Source organism: Lactuca saligna, chromosome 6 (assembly GCF_052625555.1).
Source record: "Lactuca saligna cultivar CGN05327 chromosome 6, ASM5262555v1, whole genome shotgun sequence".
Taxonomy (NCBI): Eukaryota; Viridiplantae; Streptophyta; class Magnoliopsida; order Asterales; family Asteraceae; genus Lactuca; species Lactuca saligna.
Genome location: NC_136422.1, coordinates 17,614,222 through 17,631,362, shown reverse-complemented (window position 1 = coordinate 17,631,362; position 17,141 = coordinate 17,614,222). Strand labels below are relative to the sequence as shown.

At 36.0% G+C, this 17,141-nt stretch overlaps 1 protein-coding gene and 1 long non-coding RNA gene across 2 annotated transcripts; both read right to left on the bottom strand.

The window, feature by feature from the left end:
- Nucleotides 1-2,015: 2,015 nt before the first annotated feature.
- LOC145003194 (uncharacterized) lies at nt 2,016-3,614 on the bottom strand. The gene is made up of 3 exons (XR_013661889.1): nt 3,170-3,614; nt 2,503-2,569; nt 2,016-2,150 (listed from the first exon to the last, which is right to left on the bottom strand). It is a non-coding gene; the product is annotated as an uncharacterized LOC145003194 (long non-coding RNA).
- A 797-nt stretch (nt 3,615-4,411) lies between these two features.
- LOC145001265 (chitin synthase, putative (DUF1218)) lies at nt 4,412-8,849 on the bottom strand. Its single transcript, XM_078960634.1, has 3 exons — nt 8,590-8,849; nt 8,285-8,478; nt 4,412-4,778 (listed from the first exon to the last, which is right to left on the bottom strand). Exons 1-3 carry the CDS (start codon nt 8,704-8,706, stop codon nt 4,559-4,561), a joined length of 531 nt encoding a protein of 176 aa, XP_078816760.1. The 5' UTR covers nt 8,707-8,849; the 3' UTR covers nt 4,412-4,558.
- Nucleotides 8,850-17,141: the final 8,292 nt, after the last annotated feature.

Below are 17,141 nucleotides of genomic sequence, written 5' to 3'. Positions count from 1 at the left end.
AGGTCAACTCAACGCCTCCCTCGGAATACTAATGTGCCGACTAAAAGTCACAGATACGAACGACCGACTCGCACCTGAGTCAAACAACACTAATGCAGGTACATAATTCACAAGAAAAGTACCTACGCATAACATATAATCATTGCAATATAACTCAGCATGAATAAATAAAGAATAAGTACTTGCCACGACGTCAGGTGCTGCGCGGACCTCTTCTGCTATCAACTGAAAGGCTCTCCCCCTAGCCTTTGGTGTTTCGGCCTTTGCTGGCCGGGTCTCAGTAGCTTGAATTGCAGGTACGGATCCCTGCACTGTCCTCTGAAGTTGGGGGCACTCGGCCTTCTGATGTCCGGTTTGGTTGCAATGGAAGCAAACCGAGAACCCCTTAGGGCAATCCCTCGCGAAATGCCCTTCCTTTCCACACTTTTAGCATACCCCAGACTTGCATGATCCATCATGGCTCTTGCCGCACTTCCCACAAGTATGACCCCTCAAACTACTCGTCCTCGAATCAGCGGGCTTTGCCCGCTTGGCGGCCGGATGCGACTGTGCTGGTCGCCGATCACCCCTCTGAGACTCGGCTTCCTCCCTCGCCTGCGTCTCAAGCTCAATCTCCCTCTTCCGGGCATTTGCCTGGAGCTCGGAACATGTCTGGTAAGTCAAGTTCGCCACAAACTCACGAATGTCCCTCCTCAGTATACTCAGATATCGGCTCATGCGAGCCTGCTCAGTGGACACCTGTTCCGGGCAAAACAATGCCCGCTCATGAAACATCCTCGTAATCACTGTCACCGACTCAGTCCCCTGCTTGAGGGTCAGAAACTCCTGGGCTAAACGTTCCCTCTCCACCTGGGGAACATACTCGTCACGAAACATCACAGTAAACCTCTCCCAGGTCACTCCAGTCAACTCAGCTGTCGAATAGCTCGCGGTCACAAACTTCCACCAGTCCTTCGCCCCTAAGCGAAGCTGGTTGAGTGCAAACCGCACCCTCAAGTGCTTCGGACACAAGAACATATAGAAACACCCTTCTATTTCTGAGATCCACCTCATGGCGGCGATCGGATCCTGTGTACCATCGAACACTGGTGGTTTCGTGTTGCTGAACTCTCGGTACAACAACGAATCACCACCCTGGAGTCTCGCAGTAGCAATAGCTGTTGTGGTTGCAGCAACAACAGCATCAATCAAAGCAGCGTAACGCTCGTCAAACGTGTCGATCAGTGTGGTCTTAATAGACCCAAACATCTCCGGAATCTCGGCTCTGATGGCAGCAGCCACCTCCTCATGGATGATCTGACGGATCTCCTCATCACTCATCCCACTGCCCTCGATGGTAGGCGTTTCCTGACCATGATCAATCTCTGAAATACAACATAAGAACTATTAGGGGCACTTTCGAGCAGACTCACACTCGACAAATTAATCATCCTCAACTTCTGGTACCCCAAGGATTCTTACTTGGACTGCGCACCAATCCGGTGTTTTCAATAGTACGGGCCCAATACTATCGTCCACACCGAATCAATATATGACCCAAGTCCTCCTCCTAGGATCCCAAGTCGTAAATACTCTACTCTCACTATGCATTGGCTACCCTCAGTAGACCTCTCACGAGCTCCTCACTACTACTTACTCACTCTCAAAGTATCTCATAGCAGCAACAATCTCCTAGGCTAAAGCATCACAAATCAGGCCACTCTAGTCCTAATAGGAATACCTAGCCTCTCTAGCATGCACAACATAATATCTCATAACTCATAACATATAATGTAAGGGTATTTTGGGGATTCACCGTTCGGGTGCTGGCTGACCGTACACACCTTCCACTCTGCTTGGTTCCAAAACCTCTTTTTCTTTTTAGAAAATTTTAGTTTTGTTTGAAAATTTCTCAAATCCTCGGTTTGAGTTCAAATACGCCCGAAAGTGCATCCGAATCCCTCAAACCAAAGCTCTGATACCAACTTGTAACAACGTAAAATTTCCAATTAAATTTTTCATTTTTAAACCACAAAATGTATATCATATCATAATCTCAAAACCATAACAACAGTATTTTCAAACAAATCCCAAGATCTCTCTAACATAAACTCCATCGGTGTGGGTGTGTACAAGTCAAGCCTTCGCCTTCCCACGGTCCTCGCTGGTACCTGAGACATCAAACACAACAAATGTAAGCATAAATGCTTAGTGAGTTCCCAAAAATACCACATATCACAATTACGCCACTCAAGGCTAAACCGGACCCTCCGGTCAAGATGTCTCAGCGGGACCCTCCAGTCCCACAGCTCTTTGGACCCTCCGGTCCAGTCATAGCTCGTTGGGCCCTCCGGCCCGGATAGAATCGTAGGACCCTCCGGCCCGGTCTATATAACCATACAGCATACAAATAACACATAGCTCGAAATCTCTAAGACAACACATAAACTCATACATAGCACATGAGACCCTCTAGTCAACTTGAAATACCTACTCAAGGTAATGATTAGTGAGAAGACTCACCTCGCGTATCTCGGTAACTCGTAAATCTCATAACTACTAGTGCTCGATCTCCCGAGCTATCGTCCTCCTACAACACAAGCATATCTCTACTTAATACCACCTTGACCATGGCTGACTAACACTACAAAGTCAAACTAGTCAACTCTGGTCAACGGTCAACGGTTGACTCGACTCGCCAAGTCCCTACGGGAACCCGATCCCTCTGAATCTCTTCCGACTCACCGAGTCACTCACCCGACTCGGTTACTCAATCCCTGGTTCATAATCGCTGAACAACCCGTACCAACTCGCCGAGTCTGGGAGTGGACTCGGCGAGTGCATTTCGTGCACATCCCCAAACGACCTTCTGAGGTCAGATCCACTCTACTAACTCATAGATCCAGTCCCCTTAAGCTTATTAACCACGTAAAGTCCAAGTCTTAGTGTTCATTAAGCATCAAATAGCTCATTAATCGTGTTTTAGCCTTAAATACATTGATCCCAAACCAAAACCTCCATGGATGCATATAAAGCTTGGGCAAAGAGGTGCTCTGGACCTCTATGGGTCCAGATTCAGAGCCATAACTCGCTAAGGGACCATGAGGATACTAGATCTAGCCACAAATGGGTTCAAAAACCCTAAATCTATATGAACATCACAATAACAAGGAAGAATTCGAAATGGTACCTCAATTGTGATGTCCTAGACCTTAGTTCTTCAAGAATCCACCCCTCTCTTGCTTCCTCTTGGCTAGATCTCCTCTTCCCTTGCTAGACAATAACTCCAAGATCAACAATGGCTCTTTCCCTCACTTGAATCACTCAAATGCTCTAGGATCTCACTCTGGGGACTGATGAGCACAAATGACGGCCATAAGGCCCTTTAAATAGGCCTCAAACCCGAGAAATGAGGGTTTCATTAAACAGCGCGGACTCGCCGAGTCCACCAAGGCGACTCGCCTAGTCCGGGCATCAATCAGGGTGAAAAATCGTGTCTCAACTCGGCGAGTCTACGCACCAACTCGTCGAGTCCTTCCACAAAACTCAAAATAAAAAGAATAATTAATATACCTGAAATCTTGGATGTTACAATTAATCAGTTGATCACATTACCAAAACATATGTTTGAATTAAAGATAATGTTTTATTAAGGGATTTGATATAATATGATCAAAAAGTTAATGTATTCAATTTATTTAGCATTGGAATGATTATTTGTATTTGACGTACAATATATTGTGAAATAGATTGCCTATTTATATTTTGTTTTTGTATGATATATTATTTTTTATTATAAGATATTAATTTTTATTTAATTTGATATTTTCTAAGTCTATAAATAAGTTTTTTTTTTAAAAAAAAACATTTAGAAATATGACACGCAAAAATGTGTGACGTCTTTCTTTATAATATGGCTTTAAGATTATGCAATGTATGTCGTAAATATGTTCCGTAAGTGTATGACATGCAAATATGTATCATCTTCTTTTATGACATGGGATTTAATGAGACGCATTTGCATATCATCTGTACTCTTTTCAGACATGCAATATGTATCATTAAATTATTGTTTTCTAGTAGTGAGATGATGAGCAAACATGTCAGTGGTGGCATGGTGGTCCAATATTAATTATAACTTTATAAATAATAATAAAATAATATATATATATATATATATATATATATATATATATATATATATATATATAACCAAAAAAAAAATAAAAAAAAGAATGAAATTTAATGGACAGTCCAAATGGGAAAAAATAGTTAGATTTTGAACTCGCAGGTTATCCATAAGCCCATGATAGACCATTAGTGTAATTTACTTAAAAATAAAATAAAAAAGAATAATAATTTTTTTTAACATTTTTGTTGTGCAGGTTTCAACTCTTATTAATGATTTATGTTATTTAACTTAGTTGTAATGTAAATAATATAATTAATTACAAGGATTCAACTATATCATTGAAAATTTGTTTTTTTACAAGTATGTTGTTAAAGAAGAAAATATATCTATATATATCTTTCTAGGCTTACACTATATATGACCAAGAGTTAAAGGGTGAGTTGTATCTCATTTCACTTGAGTGTGCATAGGTCGATGCATATTAAGGATTAAGAAACAAGAAAAGATTGTTGAAATAATGGCGATAATGAAAAGTATTCCCGAAGCAACATATACACCATTCTTTACAAGGTAACACTTCCCGTCCACCCACCCTTCCCCGTATATCTGTTTCCGGCTCATGCTTGATGCGATTCCCATCAAAATAAACGCCATGAAAAAACTCGCCCTATAGTTAAAATAATATAATTTTAGAAAAAAATATATAACATAATTGTGGGTGATCTGTATCACTAATATTATTTAAGTGTAATGAGATTAATTTGTTGATCAAATTTTCCTTGATAAATATTAAACATGTTAGGATGGTGTAGATTTCATATTTGTTTAACTTTGTTTTGATTGAAAGTAAACTGTTATTTACGAGAAGCCCCTAAACTCATGGAGGTCATGGGACATCGCCCCTGGCAGCAGGGTCCAAGGTATGGAAACCTCTGGCAGGGTCCAAGGAGCAAAGTCGTTTTTTGACCTAATCTTATACCCTGTTTTAAGGGGATTTTAGTGATAGTTTTATAATGGTTAGAAAACTATTATATGACAGTTTTGATAGTTTTTGGACGAAATGTTTAATTTTGTCTTCTTTATCATATACGAATTCTGGTACACAATATAATATAATTTTCTTCATTCTCTGTTCTTGAATAGTTAGTTTTATTTGATTAAAGACTTTCGTGTGTACCACCGAAATGCTTTGATCTGAAATTATGTTTCACGACTTTAAATAATCCAAACTTTCTAATTACCAGGATTTTTAAACAATAATTACCAAATGTTCATTTTAAATAGTTATATATATATATATATATATATATATATATATATATATATATTACTAATTCATGATAATATCAAACTAAGTACATTACAGAAATGGTCCTTGATCGAATTTTCAATTATGGTCCCTAAGTTTAAAATTTGATAGGTTATATTTTTGTGGTTTGTGAATATTGCACTACAGATCCTTACTCCATATAAAAAGACAAAATTACCTTTCTTTTTTCTTTTAACAACTATATATATATATATATATATATATATATATATATATATATATATATATATATATATATATATATATATATATATATATATATATATGGGATATAGATCCGGTAAGAAATTTTTTTTCGTAAGAAGGTAAGAAATTTTTATTCGACTTATTGTTTTGGCAAAAAAAACAAATGAATCACCAAATAAATTAATAATAACGTGATTCACCAAAAAAATCCCACAAAAACATTTCGATGATTCATTTTTATGATGATTTTGTTGATATTCACTAAAATTGTCATAAAAGTGATTTTTTTTTTTCTTGATTTACTTAAAAATGAATCATGAAGGCATTTTTTTCGGAATTTTTTCTTGTAAATCATCTTAGTTTTGAATCATCTAATGATTCATTTCATTTTTTGCTAAGAAAATATGCATATAAAAAAAATTGTTACCTTCCTACCAAAAATTTCCTTCTTATTTGATCTTGACTCTCTCTCTCTCTCTCTCTCTCTCTCTCTATATATATATATATATATATATATATATATATATATTTATCTTTATTCTAACAGAATTAATGTAGATTATTTTGCTTATTATTATTATTATTATTATTATTATTATTATTATTATTATATTGTTTAATGTTGTTTTTTAATGTTTTGTTCGTTTAAATCATATAAATTTTTTGACTTTTTTTTTCTATGAAAATATTAAAACAATAACCTGGATAACTATTAGTCTTCCATTAAAATTATTTGATGTTGGTTTTTTTTTATAAATAGTTATACAAAAAATATAATTATACACAATAAATGAAGAAGTGCTGACATATAAACGAATTATGTAATCGAAAAACACATAGAACCATAAAACTGAATGTAAAAAAAACATTATTATATAGTGTAAACGAAAAAAATATAAAAAAACAACATCAAATAATATATTTAAATAAAATGTCAAAAATATTTAGGTTATTATTTTAATTTATCTATTCGAAAAAAATATAAAAATAACAAAAAAAAAGTTATAAACAAACGAAACGTTAAAAAAACAATATCAAATAATATATTCAAACAAAACATTAAAAATATTAACCAAAAGAAAGATAATTAAATAAATCTAAAAATAAATAATAATATGATTTATATAAATTAGATAATTGATTTAAAAAAAATAATAATAATTTTATAAACAATCTATATTAATTCTATTAAAATTAAGATCTAAATGAAATTTATATATATATATATATATATATATATATATATATATATATATATATATATATAGAGAGAGAGAGAGAGAGAGAGAGAGAGAGAGAGAGAATGAGAAAGAGAGAGTTAGGTTCAAATGTTTCTACTATCTATTATGTGTATGTATTATTGATTCTGGACTAATCATTTTTGTTATTTTAAAAAAGTAATTAATGCATATTAAATCCTAAATATTTAATTAATATTCATTATATCTTCAATATGTAATATGCATTAATTACTTTTTTAAAATAACTAAAATGATTGGTACATAATGAATCCTAAATATTAGAACAAAATAACCTAATCATATATATATATATATATATATATATATATATATATATATATATATATATATATATATATATAATTTTAAAAAAATGATTAAAGTAAGGACTTGCAGTGCAATGTTGACAAATTACAGACATATAACCTATTAAATTTTAAACTTAAGGATCAAAACGGTTAATTCAACCGTTGTAATTTACTCTATCAAATTTTAAGAGTTTGAATCTGTATATGAATACTCATGAAAGGAGCAGTAGGGAGGATCTAGATTTTCGACTACAAAATAAAATAACTCAAAATACAGATTTTCAGCTTTTTTTTATATTTCAAATTACAAAAAGTTTTAATTTCATGGAGGTGCAAACCTTGGCTTCCATAGTTCCATTTAAAACGAATCCGTTTGTTTGTTTATTAGTATAATGTATGTATTGGTGATTTTTTGTCTCTTAGAAACAATATTGTAATTTGAAAAATATATTAAGTTGGAGTAATAATATTCTCGAAATAGAAAATGCCTTATATTTTTATAAATAGATAGATTTTTCAGTATATAATAATTTAATAAGAAAATATTGAAAATATGATATTATAATTGAACGGTTATAATAGAAAACACGAAAGAATTGATGCTCAACTTTCACATTCTGATGTTGTTCGGAAGTCTCTTTGTAGAAAACAACACCGTTTGTATAATTTTCATTATTATTTGAAAGAAGATCACCATCAAAATGGAACTATCAGTTACATATATGACATCTTTAACTAAAAAAAAAAAAAGGCAGAAGTATATATCCTACTTTCAAGAACACAAATTAATTAATCCAGAATAATAACGTTTTCAAAATGATACATTCGCGGCTAAAAATAGAATGTCGTTATCCTTTAGAATTGGTATATGTACGTTTTAACTAAAGAAATACGTCAGGCATAACACCATTTTTAAAACCGCATATAAACATTATTCGGTTTTATTTGGAAAATTTTACCAACAAAAACAGTACTGATGCTTTTATTGAATCTTATCAATTTCAAAGTTGTAAACCATTTCATTTTACTTTAACAAATCGAATGTCAAATCTGATATAGTATCGAATATTGCAAATCGAATTGAGTAGTGGGTTTGAAACGAAGTTACCATGAGAGACACAAAATAATGCTTGCAAAGGAACTCTTTGAAGACTTGAAATCGGCTGATCTTCTACAGAAAATGAAGAACCCTGTCCCTATGACTTGGGCAATGAAGGAACATATCAAAGCTGCAATTCCATAAACAAATGCCCGGCTTTGAGGCAAATAGCATAACTTTCCATCCACTCTAATCTCCTCTTTCTGCAAAACGGAGAATTAAAACCCGCCAACTACTAAGTTCAAACGACCGGAGCTAGCCCACGTAAAATTAGCAAGTGGATGTTTGAAGTATATATATATATATGAAAATACCTTTGATTTTTTCAACTCACAAATGATGCATAAAGCAAAAGAAGCAATGCAAAGGAAGATGATGATGGCGATGATCAAAACATGAGAAATAATTCTGGTTTGGTGTTGTTTTTCCATGTAAAAAGATTTATTCCTGTTTGTGTATTTGGTTATTATATGATGAGAAATAGAAGCAAGAGAGAATGGAACAAGAGCTTGGACATTACTCAATGAAAAGAAAAAGAAAAGGGAAAAGTCGTGGTTAGAACGATTCTTTCAGTTCTTTTTATGTGTGGGGGGGTATATGTGGGGGAGGAGAATAGGGAGTCATTGCTTCGAAGGAAGGTAGATATACCATCCCTGCTAGTTGAATATATTTGACGGATAATTGCACCTTGGAGCATGGTGTTTATAAGTTAGGGTAAATTATTATTTTTTTGGAAAGGGAACTTCCCTAACGAGGGTTTCCGGGCCAGCTTTCGCGCACCGACTAATCCCCCGCTGCAAACATAAAGTTTTGCCTCATGCCCTGGAGTCACTGCAGGCGAACCTCCATGGCCACAAGGGCTGAGTGGTGCCAGGATTTGAACATGGATCAATAGGTTATCCACCATATCTTCCACATGCCTTACCAAGTCACCACAACCCAAGTGGTTAAGTTAGGGTAAAATTATGCGGATGGTCCCTGTGGTTTAGGGTAATCTGCATACTTCCGTAACAAATTTTTTTTAACTCGGATCATCCCTAATTTATATTTTTGTTGCACGTTTGGTCCAGGTCCACTCTAAAAAGACTATTTTACCCTTTTAATTTGTTTTATCTATTTTAAATTGTCATTTAATTAAAAAAATATTAATTGAATATAAAAAATATATATTAATTAAATGTATATATGTATATATTGTTATGATTAAAGAGCTACACCACTCAACCCTCCTCCCCTCCTTGTGTTCAGTCGCCGGAAATACCCAGTCCTCTCATCGGGAAATCTTACATATTGATGGCATCTTCTCTGACTCCACATCCATCTACCCCCGCAACTCTCTTCTCCGGCTAAAATGAAGAGTGTTCTGATAATCACCAAAATCAATGGAACTTGAACCTTAAATTGATCCACGATGCAAACCTAAAATTGAAACTAAAATCAAAACTGAAACTGAAATCAAACCCAAAACTCAAAATCAAATCTGAAATCAAAGCTAAAAGTGAAATCAAACTGAAAAATTAATGTGAAACTTAATTTAAACCTAGAACTCAATCAAATCCTAAACTAAAAATTAAAGTAGAAATCAAACCTAACCAATGTTGTAGGGTCGGTTTGGGCACAAAAACTGAAATTAAACATAAAATCTATTATATTTGTGGCTTCTGGATCGATAACACTTTTCCCATCCCGAGATAGAGAAAGAGGCCAATGCTCAAGTTTGTATTGTCTCGTCAAATTCGAGTGCCAGCTTCACCTCCGCCTTCTCTGGTGGCACTGGCAATAGATGTTGGTGGCGAAATCATAAGCGAGGCAATTAGACTTTAAGGCTTCGTCTTCTTTCAAGTGAAATAGAGAGATACAGAGTAGAGAGACAGGTTAGTCCCACGAGTGAAGAGGACAAGGATATGGAGCGTTTTCTCACCAGCCAAGAGGACGACATGTGAAGAAGGAGCCAAGAAGGTGAAGAAGACGATGTTGTTGGAATGGCCGGAGATGCAGTCGGTGAATGGCGATGATGGAAGACGACAGATGAAGAAGTAGCCAAGAAGGGGTTCGAGGCGTTTCTTAGGGTTTTAAGGATTCTTTTAATTTTTTTCATTTTTAATATATTTTTAATATAAAAGGAAAAAAATAATAAATCAAAAAATGAATAACATATTAAGGATAAAATAGTCTTTTTATAGCGGATATGGACCAAACGTGCAACAAAAATAAAAATTAGGAACGGTCATAATTAAAAAAAATTGGTAAGGACCAAACACGCAAATTACCTTAAACTATAGGGATCATCCATGTAATTTACCCTATAAATTATATACTAATATAATATAGGAAATGATCACGTGGGATTATATATATATATATATATATATATATATATATATATATATATATATATATATATATATATATATATATATATATATATATATATATTATATATATATATATATATACACACGTTGCTTTAGAATGAGTTTGACTAACTAGCTAACATTCAAGTTGAGTAGAAGTAGAAGGAGTGGTTAAGTGTCATATTCCATGTAATCATGGTAATGTTCTCTAAATCATGTGATATATATATATATATATATATATATATATATATATATATATATATATATATATATATATATATATATAATTAAAACAATTGAAATCCATAAATAAACGAATATGAGTTAGAATTTAAATGATGTTATTTGAAATAATATATATATTTCGCACGGGTGTCCAACCATTTGTTTAGAGATTCATAATGTGAATTTGTTTAGATTCACATTGTGAATCTATACAGATTCACTCTGTGAAATCTGTGCAGATTCACACTGTGAAATCTGCGCAGATTCACACTGTGAATCTGTGTAGATTCGCACTTTGAATTCGTACAGATTCATATATCGAATTTATACAAAGTTAATGATTTATAATGTGAATCTGAATAGTTAAAAAAAATAACATAAATTTATCAAATTTGATATCAATGGAAAGAAGTTAAAAATTTATTAATTTCTATATTTTTAGAATTTTTTTCGATAAATAATAAGATCTAAAACTTGAAATAATGGTTCCATGGTTCTATGGTTTAAAATGATTTATTGTTGAACTTTTACCCATATATATATATATATATATATATATATATATATATATATATATATATACACACACACACACACGCCAAATATTCAATTATCATTACAACCACAAAGTAGTTACTTCATGAGGCACCCTTGGTCCCTGATAATGTTAGGGTGGTTATATATATATATATATATATATATATATATATATATATATATATATATATATATATATATATATATATATATATATATATATAGTTGTTGTTGCCATTATGCAGAGCAAGGCTACTAATAATGTTATGCAGAGCGGGGCTGCTATGTGACAATGGTGTCGATAAGGCGTCGGGCCAAGGTATCTAAGAGGTATAAGCTCGCCATTCAGTCCCTGAGACAGTTATCTGGCGCAGTTGTTGTTGTAGTCATGCGCAGGTGGAATGTCACCTATAACCGTCTATATAGTCTGGTTTGGATGAACATTAATAATTATCCTGAAGGTGTTTCTTGCTTGGGCTTTACCAAGCTGGATTCCCCCAGTCTGATGTGGGTAGCATAGGTAGCCGGATCAGACTATGATGAATAAGGCAAGGTTGTTGTATCAATAAACGACGAAGTTGTTGGCATTATAAAAAGTAGCAAAACTCTTGACTGAGATGGATGTTGTCAAACTGATAAGCTGTAAGGTTGTTGATTAGGTTCCGAGAGCAGGGTGATTAGGTTGCTAGTGGGGTCACGCAACGAGACTATTGTCGATAGCCAGACAATAGAATTGTTGAGGGATATGCAGTGAGGCTATTGGTAGGAAATATGCAGCGAGTCTGTTTCCGAGAGTCGGGAAACAGACTATTGGTAGGAAATATGCAGTGAGTCTGTTTCCGAGAGTCGGGAAACAGGGATGTTAAGGGATAAGCGGCGGGGCTATACGCCGGGGTTATATAGCAAGACCATTTCCAAGAGCCAGGAAACAAAGATGTTGAGGGATGAGCCAGGAAACAGACAATAGAATTGTTGAGGGATATGCAGTGAGGCTATTGGTAGGAAATATGCAGCGAGTCTGTTTCCGAGAGTCGGGAAACAGGGATGTTAAGGGATAAGCGGCGGGGCTATATGCCGGGGTTATATAGCAAGACCATTTCCAAGAGCCAGGAAACAAAGATGTTGAGGGATGAGCGGTAAGGCTATAGGTATAGGTTGCGCAGAGAGACCATTTCCAAGAGCCAGGGAACAAAGATGTTGAGGGATACGCGGCGAGGCTATAGGTAGGGAACGCACAGTGAGGTTGTTGTCGAGAGCCATGCAAATAGAGATGTTGAAGGGTAAGCAGTGAGGCTACAAGTATGGGTTGTACAACAAGACCGTTTTCGAGAGCCAGGCAACGGAGATGTTGAAAGGTAGTAGGTAGTAGGGTTGATGTCGTGATAACCTTCTTGCTAGAGAGTAACCTCACTATGGAAGGATGTAATGTGGAAAATGCTTTATCGATCGTCCGAACACAAGAGATCCATGACGATTATGGGAGAAGAAACACCAAAGGTGTAGTGTTAAGCGTGGTATAAGCTTATGATGCGCCACTACTGATTCGCGACAATGCGCGACTTAGAAGAAATGCTTGGGCATAGCAGCCAATGATCATGAAGATGTTACGTGGTAGAACATCGCATGCAGATCGGGCTTAGTAGCCAGTGATCGTAGATACATCACGTGGGAGGGCATCGCGTGGAATCATGTAGGCAAAGGTTGCGATCCTTTGAGCCTCGTTGGCGAAGCATGCCGCTAGAGTCGGGCTGAGAAGCCAGGGGAATCAAGCCAAGGATGTTGAACCTTGCAGGCAGAGCTTGCCGCTAGAATGGAGTCGGGTTGAGAAGCCAGGTAACTCGAGGCAAGGGTACTAAACCTTGCATGCAGAGCTTGTCGCTATAATGAAGTCGGGCTGAGAAGCCATGCGACTCAAGGAAAGGGTACTGAACCTTGCATGCCGAGCTTGCTGATATAATGGAGTTGGGCTAAGAAGTCAAGCAACTCAAGGCAAGGGTATTGAACCTTGCATGCGGAGCTTGGTGCTATAATGAAGTCGGGCTGAGAAGCCAAGCGACTCAAGGCAAGGGTACTGAACCTTACATGCGGAGCTTGCCGCTATAATGGAGTCGGGATGAGAAGCCAGGAAACTCAAGGCAAGGGTAATAAACCTTGCGAGTTAGGCATAGCAGTCTAATATCTGTGTGTCCAGCCCAGGTAATCAGTCTGGGTTGAAGTGTAATGGCACCTGATGCTTTGTTGCATTTGTAGTTGTAGTGACGATCGGTGCCTAGCTTCCTAGGATGTTTGTCGAGAGTTAAGGCTACTGAGAGCTGGATAGAGGAGTTGTTGTCAAGAGGTTGTAGTGGGAATATTGCCGAGAATTGAGCGATGGGGTTGTTGAGGGTCGGGCAGCGAGCTGCTAGAAATGGATGAGCAACACGACTACTAAGAAATGGACAATGAGACTCCCGAGGGTTGAAGTACGATGTTGCTCTTTCAATCTAATGTCACCTCGGGAATGCACTATCATGTATAGTATCAGCTCTTTGTATACTTTAACTCTATCCCTTCGGAATAAAAATCACTTCCACATAGTCGTACCAATCCTTCCCCCCCCCCCCCCTTTTTCTTAGAGGATTCGATAAAAGGGAATGATTGACGCATAGCTGCTGGAAACTGGGCGACACGGGTGTTGAAAAAGATAGGAAACACAAGTGCTAACAAAAGTTGGGTAGCGCGGTTGCCGAGAGCTGGTAGCACGACTGCTGGAAGTTGGTCAATACGGCTGCTAATAGTCGGGACATGCGGTTGATGGGGGCTATTTTGAAATGCTTCACGAGTAGTAGTAGTGTACTACTCTTCTCCCTCCCTCTTTTTTTTAAACATAGTGTGATTGGGTGTAACACCTGGTTCCTGGTACGTAAAAATTTATCTAAGTAATTGTCATTTTAGACTTGGACTCGGCGAGTTGTAGGTCCGACTCGCCGAGTAGGGACGCGGTCCGGGGGCACGCTTAAGTTGGCGACTCGGCGAGTCCATATCCTGGACTCGGCAAGTCATCATTGTTTGATGAAACCCTAGTGGGATTGGTGGGTTATTACCGGAGATTCATTCAGGATTTCTCCAAGATAGTCGTACCCCTGACCCGGTTGACGAAGAAAGTTGTTGTTTTTCGCTGGGGGCCTGAACAGTAGGCAGCGTTTGAGGCATTGAGACAGAGACTATGCGAGGCGTCGATCCTCGCCCTGCCAGAGGGCGTGGAGGATTTTGTGGTATATTGTGATCTGTCTATATCAAGATTGGGTGTGGTATTGATGCAGAGAGGGCATGTTATCACGTACGTTTCGAGGTAGTTGAAGCCTCACGACGCAAACTACCCGACGCACGATTAGGAGTTGGGGGCGATTGTCTTCGCCCTCAAGATTTGGCAACACTACCTCTATGGGGTCCGTTGTACCATTTACACGGATCACAAGAGTCTGAGGTACCTCATGGACCAGCCGAATTTGAACATGAAGCAGCCTCGGTGGCTAGATTGTTGGATTAGATGTCTAAGCCCATAACTATTATTGGTATGCACTCGACCCGAGAGCAGCATGGTCCATTTGGGTTGCATATTATCAGGAAAATTTGTTAGGATAGACTTTTGAGAGAAGAGGTTATATATGATTTATTAATATGTTATAAGTTATAATATATTAATATGAAATCATATGAGTTAATTAGTATTGATCAAGAATTAATTTGGAATTAATTTAGTGATCAAAAGAGACTAATTAAATCTATACTGACTAATTATGTTACTTAGTTATATTTATATATGTTGGGCTTATGATCCATGTTGGACCAAGTTTATGTATGGATACATGAAGAGTTGGGCCACATGAACCATGGATCATAAAACCCATAGGTATGGATTTGGGTTATATCCATGACCTTTGAAATCCCACATATAAATACATACTCCATTACCCTAAATGGCCACTAGTGTATTCTTGTAGATTGTGGTGTTTTTGTGTGCATGGTAATTCTCTCTCAAGTTTCTCCTTTGTCCAAGATGTGTTGTGATTCCACTTGAGGCTTCCATGCTATTGGGGCTAAGCTCTTTAACTAGTATTTTATATGGTTTATATCAAACGCATGCTAGTTGTAGGTTTAATACCTTAGAAACCATTTTCATGTATAATTAGTGAAAACATAGATCCAAGGTATTTAGGGTTGTATGTGCACCATAAGATGTTGTAGTATACTAAAACCCAACAGTGGTATTAGATCTATGGGTTGTTTTCAATTGTACTTGATGCAACTAGCTGGAAAAAACCGATTTTTTTTGTTTGGACAACAGACTCGACGAGTCCATGAACAAATGCATCCAACTCATCGAGTTTGTTCATGCACTCGACGAGTTGGAACCCCTAGCAGCATATATTCGTGTTTTTGGCCTGTTTTGGATTAGAATCATTACCACAAAGTGTTTTTGTTCATAAAATTTGTTTTTGTTACTATGGTAATGTTTATTCTCATCCAAATAAAGGATAATTGTCAAAGTTTCAAGAGTTATGTTAATTTTTATGATTAGCTAAGTTCTTGAAAAATGTTGATATGAATTGTCTTTATTTATGAGTTTGATCTTGTTCATAAAAAAACTTAATTAATTAATGTGTTAATTGGTAGCTTGATCTTAATATTTTTTATGAACTCCATAACTTGTCCTCAAGTTATGGAAAATGAAGAGTTTTTCATTTAAAAGCACATTAAGTCTCATAGGTTATGAAAATGAAAGAGTCTCTATTTTTAATGTCATCATAAATTGATTTTATGTCTTCCATAACTTATCCTAAAGTTATGCAACTTGAAAAGTTTTTCATTAAACCATAATAAACTCATAAGTTATGAAAATCCAAGAATTTTGAAAAGTTCCAAAACTTGCTCAAGTTTTGGAATTTGTAAAGTCCAAACCCTGGAATTTTAAAAGTTTAAATTTAAACTTTATGGACTTCATTAAATTAATTAAAGTGTTTAATTAAAGGATTTAATAATTCCATAAATACATCGTTTAAGTTTAATTAAATTAAGAGTACAGTTTAATTAATAAGATTAAACCACCAAGTATTTTAAATGTGTAAAATACACCTGTAACAGCCGGATTTTATCAGGTATCTTGTTTATTATATTTTGTTGATTTGAGAGGGGACTCGGCGAGTTGGAGCTCAGACTCGCCGAGTAGGGACGCGGATCTGGACGCGGGATCGCGCCTGGACTCGACGAGTCCAGGATATGGACTCGGCGAGTCAGCGCTGTATAATGAAACCCTAATTTCTCGGGTTTGAGACTTATTTAAAGGGCCTAATGGCCGTCATTTGTTCTCACCAGCCCCTTGAGTGAAACCCTAATCGAGTGTGAGAATTTGGAGCTAAGTAGCAGGCCATTATTTATTGGAATAGTGTCTAAGGCTGCAACTATATTAGGCAAGTATTTGATCCGGTTGTGCATGGTCCTTTTGGGTTGCCTTCACCATAGCAACTTGATGGATGATTTGTTAAGAGAGAGTAAATATTATAAGGAATAATATATGGTTATTTAATTAATATAAGTCATAGATTAATTGGAATTAACTTGGTGACTTAAAGAGATTAATTAAATAAGAGGGTATAAACTGTAAATTGTTTGATAGTTACACTTTAGACTATAAATCCTTATCCTAGATAGGATGGACGATCTCTAGGGCTTGGATAAGCCAAAATCGTCCATAGGGTTATCAAGGA

Coding starts and splice junctions, on each gene's coding strand:
- LOC145001265 (XM_078960634.1), bottom strand. CDS start 8,706: ATGGAAAAACAACACCAAACCAGAATTATTTCTCATGTTTTGATCATC. Junction 8,479..8,589: donor GTGAGTTGAAAAAATCAAAG/GTATTTTCATAT, acceptor TCCGTTTTGCAG/AAAGAGGAGATTAGAGTGGA. Junction 4,779..8,284: donor ATTATTTTGTGTCTCTCATG/GTAACTTCGTTT, acceptor TTTTAACTATAG/GGCGAGTTTTTTCATGGCGT.